The sequence below is a fragment of the Lipotes vexillifer genome, unplaced genomic scaffold, assembly GCF_000442215.2.
Source record: "Lipotes vexillifer unplaced genomic scaffold, Lipotes_vexillifer_v1.1 scaffold1447, whole genome shotgun sequence".
Classification (NCBI taxonomy): domain Eukaryota; kingdom Metazoa; phylum Chordata; class Mammalia; order Artiodactyla; family Lipotidae; genus Lipotes; species Lipotes vexillifer.
Window position 1 is genome coordinate 196,230 of NW_006789773.1, and position 13,566 is coordinate 209,795.

Sequence of the window (13,566 nt, forward strand, 5' to 3'; positions counted from 1 at the left end):
TATATATACATTAGTGTATCTGTATAAAATCAGCTTTCTTAAATTTGTGATATAAGTTAAGAATTTTCTTTCAGAACATAATATGAGAGTGTGATTTACTTCTTATGGGCCTACAGCTGGGGATATGTAGACATACCATTATATACACTGCTCATTTAAAATAATCGTGTAGATTACAGACAGATAAGTCATCACATTACAATGATTATTCTCATAGCTGTATAAGTGTGAAAAAGTACTTTTCCACTCATTGAGTGTACTTTTCAAAGTCCATTAAAAGCTGGTTTAGCTGGCAAGTAAGGAAGGAGAGCTTAGTGTGTATGTGCATGGGGGCGGTGTCATGAAGGACCTTAAATAGAATCAGAATCCTCCTTTTTTTGGTCTGAACTGTATTTGAGTGTAAGATTCTAAGGAGCTATTTTCCTGCCTGTCTTTCTAGAGTATCAGAGGACATGAGAAATGGCACTGCAATCACAGAGTTCAGCCTCCCAGGCTTTCCTGGTATCCAAGGACTACAAATCCCTTTCTTTGCAGTGATATTTTTCATCTACATGTTAACCCTTGCAGGCAACGGGCTCATTAGCGCCATTGTCTGGGCTGAGCCCAGGCTACAAATTCCTTTGCAACCTGTCCTTCCTGGAGATCTGGCACACCACCACAGTCATCCCCAAACTGCTAGAAACCTTTGTGGTGGCAAGAACAGCTATCTGCACCCCCTGCTGCCTGTTGCAGGCCTTCTTCCACTTCTTCCTCGGCACCACTGAGTTCTTCATCCTCACCGGCATGTCTTTTGACCATTACCTGGCCATCTGCAAGCCCCTTTGCTACCCCACCATCATGACCAGCAAACTCTGCCTGCAACTGGCCCTCAGCTCCTGGGTGGCGGGCTTCACCCTTGTCTTTTGTCACATGGTGCTGCTCATCCAGCCATTCTGTGGCAACAGTGTCATCAATCACTTCTACTGTGATGCTGGTCCCATCCTGAGAGCAACCTGTGCAGACACAAACATTTTGGAGCTCCTGGGTCTCTTGGCAAAACCATCCTGGTGATCCCGGGGTCACTCGTCTTCACTATGATTTCTTACATCTATATCCTGTCCACCATCCTACAGATTCCTTCAGCCCCTGGCTGCCAGAAGGCTTTCTCTACCTGTGCTTCTCACCTGACAGTTGTCTCTCTGCTCTACGGAGCTGTTCTGTTCATGTATCTGAGACCCACAGCACACTCCTCCTTTAAGACGAATAAGGTGGTGTCAGTGCTGAATACTATCCTCACACCCCTTCTGAATCCGTTTATTTATACAATTAGAAACAAGGAGGTGAAAGGAGCCCTAAGGAAGGCAGTGGCTTGTCCAAAGACTCATCATCCAGAGTAAAACGTGCAACACATGGAAATGAACACTAAGTTCAGATACAAAAACTAAATGTAAGAGAGGATTGTGAAGAAGATAAAGAGGTGAAAGCAAGCCAGGATGGTTAGGTTCCCCTGTAAGAATTTGTTACATATAAATGGACCAGGAGTCCCCCTTGAAGTAGAGAAGTGACTTCATTCTCCAACTAGGAAATCCCACAATACCTACAGATGCATGAGGAAGAACTCAGGGCTTTCTCAACTATAAGCTGAAAGTAGAGGACTTCCCTGGTGGTCCAGTGGTTAAGACTCTGCACTTCCACAGCAGGGACCACAGGTTCAAGCCCTGGTCAGGGGAACTAAGGTCCTGCATGCCATGCAGCAGGGCCAAAAAAAAAAAAAAGTCTGAAAGTAGAAACCACTAAATTTAGAGACAACTGTCAGTAAATTTTTCAAGAAAATGTAAGGAATCCTGTCTCCCTCTTTGCCTTTAATAACCCCTTTGCCTCATCTTGTCAAAGGCATAAAGTATCCTACACCTCATTTTCTCAGTACTTATTTTCTTCATAGTAGAAGCCCCCCGAAGTCTCCTAATCAATTTTAATGGTCTTTCCAAAATGTTTGAAATGAACCAGGTAATGTCTCAATAAGGGAACTTCTATCTTGATATAGAAATTTTGATATCTACACATTTTGATATCTACAAATTTTTAGATAATCTAAAGCTGTTTATCCCCAGATAATACCAAAACTTGAGGACATCGGGTGAAAATTTCCAGTTGGATTATGCTTCAATCCAGGTAAGCCATGTGTCTAGGAAACCAACAGAAGCCTCAGAGCCAATATAACTGTGAAGCCTTTCTTGGTGGACAACTCAGCCCCCGGGTAACATTAAGTTCAGGGCTTGCATGTAGAGTTAGCATGTAAGGTTCCTTAAGACAGGTGACAGACATATTGATTTAACCTTGTTCTGGGGGAAGCCATCTGGCAGAAAAAGTTTTCTAGAGAATGATGATACAGGCGAGTCACAGAATGTAATACTGGGTATTATGTACGTCCATCTTGCAACAGCAAGAGAAGACAATCATTTATAGCCCATTAAAACTATGATTTTTTGAAAAGGATTATTGTGAACTTCTTTTAGTATTGAATTGAAAATTGCAACTGCAAAACAAAGTGTAATGAGGTAGAAATGTTATTACTTGATTTTCTTAGAGAGGCGCTATCTTGGGGCTGGGTAGGGGAAATCAGTCATTTAAAGGCAAAGGGAGAAACCCAAAGGACATGAATATTATCAAGAGCCCCTATCATCAATTAAATGGTTTAAATTGCCCTGAAAGAGAAAAATCAGCATAATATCTAGTGCTTCTCAGAGAGGAAAATGGCAGACAAAGAAAAGAGAGGGGGAAAGAGCCAGAAAGATGGAATGCAGCAAAAAAGTGTGTGGAAAGAAATCAGTGAAAATTCTCCTAAGCTGGCACGCCTACAGTGCATTTTAAGAATGGAGATGTCTAATACTCAACTTAAGGCCACATTTCCACAATGTTCATCTGTCTTCTTCTCACACCTTCAGTAAAGTCTCCCATATTACCAAATGCACATGGGAACGGGATGAGTGTATTATACGTATTCATATGTGTGTGCTGGATGTGTAAATCAAGGAAGAGTCGAGTTTCCTGTCTAGAACAATGTAGTTGGAATTAGAGACAGTTCATAGAAAATCTCACAGCAGCGGTCACAGACTATGCAGAAATTTTAGGAATAACTTCAGACTTTCATTGGCTTGGGTGTGTCTCCAGGTAACCTAGATCTAGAGGAGCTGAGACACCTGAGTTGTACTAGTATTTTAAAATATTTTAAGATCTGCCTTCAAGTTTCATATTAGTTTTCCTGGGTCTAGCCTATTACCTGAAGAGTTACCTATTTGGTGGCAGACAGAGGGTAAGGTAACAGAAAACACCTTGACAGGTCCTATAAAGGAGAGAAAAACAAGTGTGAGAGTACCACCAGGCTTCAATTCATGAAAATCAAAATAGACACCAATGTGATTCATGCATTTTTCATGTCTTATTGGTGTATTGTTATCATGTACCAAACAATGTGCTGGTACTGTTTCTGTGGAAAAAAACTCTCTTTTTTTGTAGTCTGCCAGAGTATCAGTTCCAGGAGCTGGAAATACCAGTTGGAAAAGCCTATCCAATGGTGAAGCTTCAACACCTGAGCATCAAGAGTGAAATGGGTTACAAGAAGACTGCTAGGTTGCCCTGCCTTAGACCTGAAGTTTCCTTTACCAACATGGGAGCCCCCAAAGCCACCAAGGAGAGTGTTGTCTACCTCCAGTGCCTGCAGGAGCTGGAGTACCATCTTGAGGAAAAGGAGCCCTGGCCACAGAGACAACATGCCAGAGCTTGAGACTTCACATTTCACCCTACTGTTTCTTAGGGCTCCAGAGCCTAAATGTCATCCCCAAATGTATATACCCCAGCTTTCTCCAAGAGAATAAGAAATTACTTAGGGACCCATCCAAACAATATCATAAACGACCTCCTACTCAGATCCCTGGATATTAATTACTTTTCTGTCTGTAACTCTAATGATGAGGTTCAGCTCGTGGAGCTATCTGAGCCAAATCCTTGTCAATGAGTTTTTGAGTTGATTTGTTCCTGAAAATGTACACTTAAATATGAACAAGTGGTTCCATGATGTGTTCCACAATATATTAGTTATTCAACGCAGGGCTCAGTATTCAAATTGGGGGAGATGCAGAGTTAGAGGTTAAGCAGGTTCCTTCACTACTCAAAAATCTCAGAATCTTTAATTATCAATACTATGTTGAAAAAAATCTTTTCTAACTCCCAGACTTATGCTTATGAAAGGGCCTGCTATATCATCTTGGCTTTATTAAGAACTGATCCAGGGCTTCCCAGGTGGTGCAGTGGTTAAGAATCTGCCTGCCAATGCAGGGGACACAGGTTCGAGCCCTGGTCTGGGGAGATCCCACACGACACAGAGCAACTAGGCCCGTGTGCCACAACTACTGAGCCTGCGTTCTAGAGCCCGTGAGCCACAACTACTGAGCCCATGAGCCACAACTACTGAAGCCCGTGTGCAACAACAAGAGAAGCTACCACAATGAGAGGCCCACGCACTGCAACGAAGAGTAGCCCCTGCTCACGATAACTAGAGAAAGCCGGTATGCAGCAACAAAGACCCAACGCAGCCAAAAACATAGATGAAAATAAAATAAAATAAAATTTAAAAGTAAAGAGAATTGTAACATATGGAGAGAAATGCCAGTCTTCTCACTAAATTTTTTAAAAAAAGGAACTGTATCCATAATTACTGATGTAAATCAGAGCTACAGACATTCCCAAAGGAGACTTTGCAATCCTCTTCTTAACCAATTAAATGATGGCTTCATTACCATATGCATTATTTGTGCAGAACTTCTCCTTATCCTAGATCTAGCCTGTCCCTTTTTAACTCTGTGTCGGGTTGCACCCCGCAGGCCTACAAGGCCTGCACTTGCCTAGCTTTAAGAACAACCAAAGAGCCCAGAGTCAGCAACAGAGACATCAGTGGTTTAATGGATGGGAGAATCTTACACATCTGAAGCAAGGTCCTAGAGGGACACCCCACAGTGTGCAGAGAGGCGGGCAGGACATGGTGGCAGTCTTCGTTCCTGGAGAAGGGGAAATTACCAGTTACAGAGAAAGTGATGTCAGGTGGACTCATTAGTTACCAGGGAAACCAGCGGAGGGGCACGCACCCCTCACCACCACTTTGATAAGAACAAGCACTAGCGGGGGCCTGGGGCAAGTGGGAAGGTCAGTCTTGTGCATAAGATATAGATGAAGCAGGCACTGGTCGGGCAGGGAGTGCACAGAGAGCAAGAGAACAGCCATCTTGAGTGGCCTGACCATACACTCAGAAAGACAGAAGTCACATTTGAGTGATAACAGCTCTCCCTTACTTGTCAAGCAATAAATTCAACTTGACTTTTTCAGTTCTAATGATGCTCATATGCACTACAAAACCCCAAGAGGAGGACAGAGTTTATGCCTTTCCCAAGCTTATCTGGCCACAGACCACTTTTCTCAATGTGCCTTAGACTAAAGATTCCCTGCTCTCTTCCTTAAGGTGTATCTCTAAATTCATCTGTTTTTATCAGGTATTCACAATACCCAACTAACTTAGAAATAAAATTTTAAAAATCTAAGACAAGAAAATTTGAAGTACACTACAGAAAAATTTGGAGATAATTATATATTTACCAAAGTATCTAGTGCCTGAAAAATTGGCTCCCCATGCTGTGAATTAAAATTTCTCCTTGCAAGTTTAAATGACTCCAGCTATATACATAGCTCTTTCAGAGCCATCCACCTTGTGTACTTGGTATTCAGCTAGTCTTGGACTGAACAACTAAGTAAGTAGAACGCCAAGAGGAGGACAGCTGAACTCATTCTTTGATTTTCTGGAAAATAATATCTCTCTATTCTAAGTGCAGAAGCAGCTGTTTTCCTAAAAATTAGTTTTTTGCTCTCCATCAAATATTGTTAAAGAAATAACCTCCTCGTCTCCACACTGAGGCTTTAGTCCAAGCACTTGACCTTGCTGGCGAGAAAGAGATTTTCTTCTGCCCTTCTAGGTTCTTCTGGCTGGTCTAAGAAACAAATTGACATGAGACAGATTAAAAGGAGAAAATCAAACAAAAGTTTAATAACATGTACACATGGGAGAGACCCAGGAAAACCGAGTAACTTGCCAAAAAGGCCAAAGCCCTTACCTTAAAAATCATCTTCAGGGAGAGCGGCCTGTAGCAAACTGCCTTTGGACTCCAACTGCAACGCTTCCCTGCATCTCCATCTTGCTGCCTACCCTGCAGATCTCGGACTTACCAGGCCTCTACAACTGCATCACTTGCTGGGGGGAAGTCTGTTGCCATGTTGTGAGAAACAGAAGTTATGGAGAAGTCCACAACTGAGATTTCTTGCTAACAGCCAAGTTAGTGAGCTTGGAAGAAAATCATTCTCAGTCATGCCTTCAGGTCACTAAAGCCCTGGTCCAGCTTGACTGCAAACCCATGGGAGATCCTGAGCGAGAACCTGAATTCATGATATCAGAGAAATTAAATAAAGAATGCTGTCTAGACATGATCCTCTAATGATGTTCAGTCAGTGGTCATCAGCAGAGGAAAAGCACAGAATCTGATTCCCACAGAAGGATGACATTCAGTCAGGTCTCTTTCGGTTCCAATCAAGAGAAGTCTTGAGAGTTCTGAGAATGTTTCTTTGAGGGCTTCAAATCACCATACCTACATCCTCTGCCACAACTACTCACACGGGAACAAAAATAAACCTCTGCTATCTACTCATGTAGGGGGGATTCATGCAAAATAAACTCCTACATGGAGACCAAAAGAAAAAAAAAAATCATCTTCAGGGCTTCCCTGGTGGCGCAGTGGTTGAGAGTCCGCCTGCCGATGCAGGGGACACGGGTTCGTGCCCCGGTCCGGGAAGATCCCACATGCCGTGGAGCGGCTGGGCCCATAAGCCATGGCTGCTGAGCCTGCGCATCCAGAGCCTGTGCTCCGCAACGGGAGAGGCCACAACAGTGAGAGGCCCGCGTACCGCAAAAAAGAAAAAGAAAAAAAAAATCATCTTCAGCTAAAGACAAAAGAGGTTGGGGGTAGTGGTTTGGGACTTCAAAGGGGAAGAAGGCAATTCACGAGGAGATGGAAAAGGAAATGTTTAGTAAACAAATGTTTGTGGGCCAAGCAGAGACAATGGGACCCAGAGTGGGCTCCGATCTCTAGGCCCTGCCAGCTTTCCCCACCATACCTAGCCCATAATCTTTGCAGACATTTCTGGTGATGGCTCTATTCTGGAAATGATGCCAAAAGCTTGGCTTCTCTGCCCTGGTGCTAGATTGAATCGCTGAGAGAGTCTTGGGTGCAGTAGAAAAGGATAGCTTTATTGCTTTGCAGGCAAAGGGGGCCACAGCGGGGCTCCTGCCCTGAAAAACTGTGTGTCCCAACCCAGGAGGATCTGATGAGGGTTTTATAACAACAGTTCAAGGGTGGGGCTGCCCAGAAGATCAGGTGTGCACAGGGCCTGCCCTCCCTTAATCTCATCTCAGGTGGTCAGGTCTCCTAACCTTGATGTTTCTCTCGTTCCTTTAATCTTGCCTTTAATCTTGGAACTCAGGGAAGGTCATGGAGGCTGGAGTCTGACCTACAAGAAACAGGGGAAAAAAAAGCCCTCTGTGCCCTGGAACCCCACAGGCCCTTTATCTAAATTCTTTAGGCAGCTAAGGGGGAGATAAAGAGAAAGACTTCTTGAGATCTCTGTTTCTTAAAAATCATCAGCCTGAAGTCTCCTCATGCCAGAAAGTCACATTTTGGGGGTGGCAAATTTTGCTCCTCAATACAACTTACAATAATACAGCTTCCTAAATTATCTCTCCACATCCGCCCCTTCATTCTCCTCAGTGGCCTGAAGAATCTTATGAAAATATGTCAATTAATTAATTATAACCCTTCTATGACTGCCCATCACCTTTAGCAGTTAATTTTGGTCTATAAGACCATTGGTCTATCAGATCTGATCCCTATCCACAATACAAGGCCCACCTCACACATTTCTCTATTACTGTTTGGCCCCAGACACACTATTCTTCTTTCAGTTTCTCCAATACCCGGAACTCCTTCCTTCCTGCCTCAGGGCCCTTGCACACACACTATTCCCCATCACTTCAAGTATTCTCTCTTACTCACCCTACCTCCCACCCCACCCCCAATCTCAGCCTGCCTGGTCATTCTTCAGAGCTCTGCTCAAAGGTCACTACTCAAGGAAGCTTCCCCTAACCCTCTCTACCAGCACTACCACCAGGACTGGGTTTGCCTCTTGGTGCGTGTCGCGTCAAAAGACAGAACGAAACCAAAGATTAGAAGCAGGAAACAAGGAGAACACTGGGGATCTTTCCCAAAGCAGTATCTCCCTGAACAGCAAAATTGGCGGAGGTTTAAGCTAAGGGTTCATGCATATTCATAAAGAGGCTTGGAAGGTGAATGCATATTTATGAAGGGGTTTGGACCGTGTATGCATATTCATGATGGGGCTTGAGCAGAGGAGAATTCAGCATAGAATTGGGGCAAAGGTTGACAGAGTCCAGGCTCTAGGTGATCGAAGTCAGAAAAGGTCAGCAAAGGTCAGCACCATTCCTTAGGTTCCAGTTAATCTGGTGGTTGAGTGCTCCAGGGGGTTTGAATTCTGCAAAACAGCTCAAGAATGTGCTTCGGGCTGATATTTACCTTTGAAATAGAACTGGCTGTCTTTACAGCCGATACATTGTCTCTGATATGCTTACCCTGGCCTGGTTGTTTTTACCTTCTTTTGTTCCCTTAAAATCATCATTACTGAGATCTATTCTTTTGCAAGGGCAGGCATTGTGGTCAGGCTTAGATCACATAGTGGTTTAGGCCTAAAATGACTTCTCGGGAATTCCCTGGCGGTCCAGTGGTTAGGATTCCACTCTCACTGTGAAGGTCCCAAGTTCAGTCCCTGGTCTGGGAACTAAGATCTGGCAAGATGCGCGGGCAACCAAAATAATAATAATAAAATAAAATGACTTCTCTTATGTTATGTCTGGTTCTCTTCCTCCAGGGACCCCCTACCCTATCTGCTTTACAGGACCTTTAGTTATAAGCTCTCATAGCACACTGTTACTTCTCCTTTGTAGAAACTAAATCATTATTTATAATATAAATTATTTAAAATTCTATTTCTTTCCTTCCAAACTCCTTCATATCATACACACACACCACATGAAAGTTAGCTCCGGGGGAAAGTTAGTTAACAGGGATTAGCATTATTAATCGTCCCGGTAGGTCTGGGGGCTATGTGCTCAGGGTCATCAAGTAGCTAACTTCTTCCATTTAATGGGGGTTTTAGCATCTGTAAAACAACTCAGTAAATGTAACAATATCAATGCATCAGATATTGTTATCTAGGGACTTCAGAGTGGAGCTAAAGCAGAGGACCTGGGGAAAGGGTTCCGTCCCCGCCAAGGCTCCATAAGGTCCTGCGCCGTTACAGTATGAGGGACCAGATAACTGGACTGACAGAACATGTTACATCACGCATGGATAATATCCTCTGTAGTTCTATTCTGTAAATATCCCATACTCCACGTCTTGAAAGAGGAATTTAATTACCATAGATAATATTAGATTAGAATCCCCAATTTATACCATCCACAAAAATACTGTACAAAGAACAGAAAAATAGAAAAAAAAAAAAAAATAGGAGGAAGCCCTGATGACTTTCGTGTAGAAAAGATGTTCTTAAGACACAAAATTCAAAGCCACTAAGAGAAAGTGTGTATTGAGAAATGGAATATTTCCTGCCATATCAGTAAACAAAGGATGTCACAGTCATCAGCGATTGTAGCCACCACCTGCAGTGAGCTGGTGAGCCCTGAGGGAACTCGGGAAGGAAACAAAGAATACCTGCCATCCAGCGGCCCTCAGACTGCAGCCACTCCCTGCAGTGAACCCTGAGGAAACTCAGGATATGAAAACATGGGATACTGGCCCCAGATAGCTGAGGTACCTATCAAAGGAATGATTTCAGTGAGCCCAGACTCTTGCCTCTTCCCATACAGAGAAAAGTGCTAAATTCCTTAACTTGAGCTATGTGGTTTTCTTTAATTAACAATAATCTTTTGAAGTTCAGACTACCTGCCCTTTGCTGCAAAATTCCTGTATACCCTGGCTCCCCACCTCGCCTCCTTGGAGCAGTTCTCTCAGGGTTTCTTGAGATGCTGCCTCCTGGGCCTGAAGTCCTAAGTATTTCCGCCAAATAAACATAACTTTCAACTTTTAGATTGTGAATATTTTTTTTTGGTCGACAGTATCAAATTTAAAATTTTAATACTGGGAATTCCCTGACAGTCCAGTGGTTGTGTTTCAGGAAGGGGGACCCCTGCCAGGGCCCAAGAGTGGGCTCTTGTCTAATACTTGGAAATGAACTGTCCGAGGAGACACAAGTGCTGACAAAGCAAGAGACTTTATGGGGAAGGGGCACCTGGGTGGAGAGCAGCAGGGTAAGGGAACCCAGGAGAACTCTGCCATGTGGCTCACAGTCTCAGGTTTTATTGGAATGGGCTACTTTCCAGGTTGTCTCTGGCCAATCATTCAGACTCAGGGTCCTTCTTGGTGGTGAGCGCATTGCTCAGCCAAGATGGATTCCAGTGAGAAGAATTCTGGGAGGTTGGTAGGACATATGGACTGGCATCTTCTCTCTCCTTTTAACCTTTCCCAAATTCTTCCGGTTGGTGGTAGCTTGTCAGTTCTGTTTGTTACCAGGACCTCCTGTGGTAAGATAACTCATGCAAGTTGCTACTGTCTTGCGTGGCGAGGTCAGGCGGTTTTGGTCAGTGTTTCCCCTAACAGTTGGGATTCCACGCTTTCACTGCCGATGGCCTGGGGTTTGGTCTGTGGTTGGGGAATTAGGATTCCATAAGCCACCTGGCACTGCCAAAAAAAAAAAAATTATTTTTAATACTATAAACAAAGATAGAAAATAAGCTATAGAGTTGAAGAAAATATTTTCAACATATATACCAAAAGATTAGTATCTAGAGTACATAAAGAACATTTAACAATAAGAAAAAGAGCAGGACTTCCCTGGTGGCACAGTAGTTAAGAATCCGCCTGCCAATGCAGGGGACACAGGTTCGAGCCCTGGTCCGGGAGGATCCCATATGCTGTAGAGCAACTAAGCCCGTGCACCACAACTACTGAGCCTGCACTCTAGAGCCCGTAAGCCATAACTACTGAGCCCGCGAGCCACAACTACTGAAGCCCGGGTGCCTAGAGCCCATGCTCCACAACAAGAGAAGCCACCGCAATGAGAAGCCCGCACACCACGACGAAGAGTAGCCCCACTCGCTACAACTAGAGAAAGCCTGTGCACAGCAGCGAAGACACAATGCAGCCAAAATTAAATAAATAAGTAAATTTTTTAAAAAAGAAAAAGAGCAAAAATCCCAATAGAAAAATGGGCAAACTCATAGGAAAACTACAAGTTACCAATAAACATACAAAGGATGTTCAGTGTCACTATTGTTAAAAAACAAAATTCAACCAAGTAAATTTGAAGATCTAACTGGCTTTATTCAATGATTCATGAATCAGGCAGCATCTCATCCAGTAAATAGAAGGGTAGTCCGAAGGGTTGTACAAAACGGAAGGGTTTTTTAAAAATAAATTTATTTATTTTATTTTTCGCCGCATTGGGTCTTCACTGCTGCACGCTGGCTTTTCTCTGTTTGCGGAGAGTGGGGCCACTCCTCGTTGTGGTGCGCAGGCTTCTCATTGCGGTGGCTTCTCGTTGCAGAGCACGGGCTCTAAGCACCCGGGCTTCAGTCGTTGGGGCACACGGGCTTAGCTGCTCCACAGCATGTGGGAACTTCCCAGACCTGGGATCGAACCCGTGTCCCCTGCATTGCCAGGCAGATTCTTAACCACTGTGCCACCAGGGAAGCCCAAAATGGAAGGTTTTTATAGGCAGAAGGAGGGTGCAGTTGGCCCTCCATATCTGTGGTTTTTGTGTCCATGGATTCAACCAACGCAGATCGAAAATATTCAGAAAAAAAATTCCATAAAGTTCCAAAAAGCTAAACGTGAATTTGCTGTGCCCTAGCATCTATTTACATAGCATTTACATTGTTTTTAAAACTATTTACATAACATTTACATTTTATTATATGTTATAAATAACCTAGAGATGATTTGAAGTATACAGGAAGATATGCATAGATTTTATGTAAATACTACACCATTTTATATAAGGGAATTGAGCTTCCATGGATTTTGGTACTTACTGAGGTCCTGGAACCAATCCCCTCCCCAAATACATGGACAGCTGTATTAGCAAAAAAAAAAAAAAAAAAGGGTCTTTCGGGCCAAGCTATCTTCTTTGGGGATAAGGGAACTGCAGGGGTCTTTATCATACAGATCACCTCACTAGTGTTGATGAAGTAACAAGCTATCTTTTGGGGATAAGGGAACTGCAGGGGTCTTTATCATACAGATCACCTCACTAGTGTTGATGAAGTAATTTCAGATTGATTATTTTAAAGATCTCATTTCTGGGAAGAGTTGAAACTTCAATTAAGTCTTAGTTTGCTGTACTGGAGGCAAATGACTCTACATTGGGCTTATTTCTTTTTAACAATATTAATTATGGAAAAGTAAAGTAAAACAATAAGACATTACTTTTACCCAACAGATTGACCAAGATATACAAATTTGGCAACATGAAATAATGGCACGGATATGGGGGGAAATAGTCTCATACACAGCTATTATGTGTATACATTTCTCAGCATTTGTCTCCTAGTGACATTTGCATGTATGCATGCAGAGTATGTTTATTATAGCATTGTCCATAATAACAACAGTTGTAAACAACATATATTATCACTAAGCGAATGGCTATTCAGACTGTGGAATGTTACGCAGAAAAGTAGAAGGAATAAGGGAGAACTGTATGTACTGCGGACAGATCTCCAAGGCCCTTCGCTAGGAGAAAACAGCAAATTGAGGACTCCAACAGGAACACATACATACACATATGCACACACAAAATACTATATATTTTCTATTAATACGTATATGTATTGTATGTAAAAGTACAGAAAAATGTCTGGAAGATAAATACAGGTTCATAAGAAGAAACTTTTGGTGAGAGAGATGAGGAAGCCAGGATTAGTAAAAAGTCATTAGCTTTATCTGTAATGTTTTAAACGTTTAGAAGAACAAATTTATGTATTATTTATGAACTTAATACTTAAAAATATTAAATGAGATACAAAGAGAAAACATCTAGCACACAGCAGGCTCTCATGAACTGTAAATTCGTCTCCCTCCACCAAAAGTGATTAATACCTTGGGTTCAAACACAATAGCCAGATCCCACCAATGTGTCCCATGAAAATAAAATGTGTAAGGCATAGTTCAGGAAGAGAAGGCCCTGACATGGCACGTGGACAGCGGTGACTTAGAAAGTGGAACATAAGGAAAATTGCAGGTACAGGCAGAAACATCACTGCCCACACAAAAGTGAACAAATGAGATCAGGGAAGATAGTCTCAAAGTAAAGAAACACAAAAAAATGCCCAAGGAAAATACAGGAGAACCATGATGCCAT

General features: G+C 42.8%; 1 protein-coding gene across 1 annotated transcript; it reads left to right on the plus strand.

The window, feature by feature from the left end:
* The first annotated feature begins 452 nt into the window (after nt 1–452).
* LOC103083145 (olfactory receptor 6X1) lies at nt 453–3,763 on the plus strand. Its single transcript, XM_082931266.1, is given in 4 exon segments — nt 453–619; nt 621–1,035; nt 1,038–1,372; nt 3,496–3,763. Coding segments are annotated over 4 exon segments (1,185 nt in total).
* Nucleotides 3,764–13,566: the final 9,803 nt, after the last annotated feature.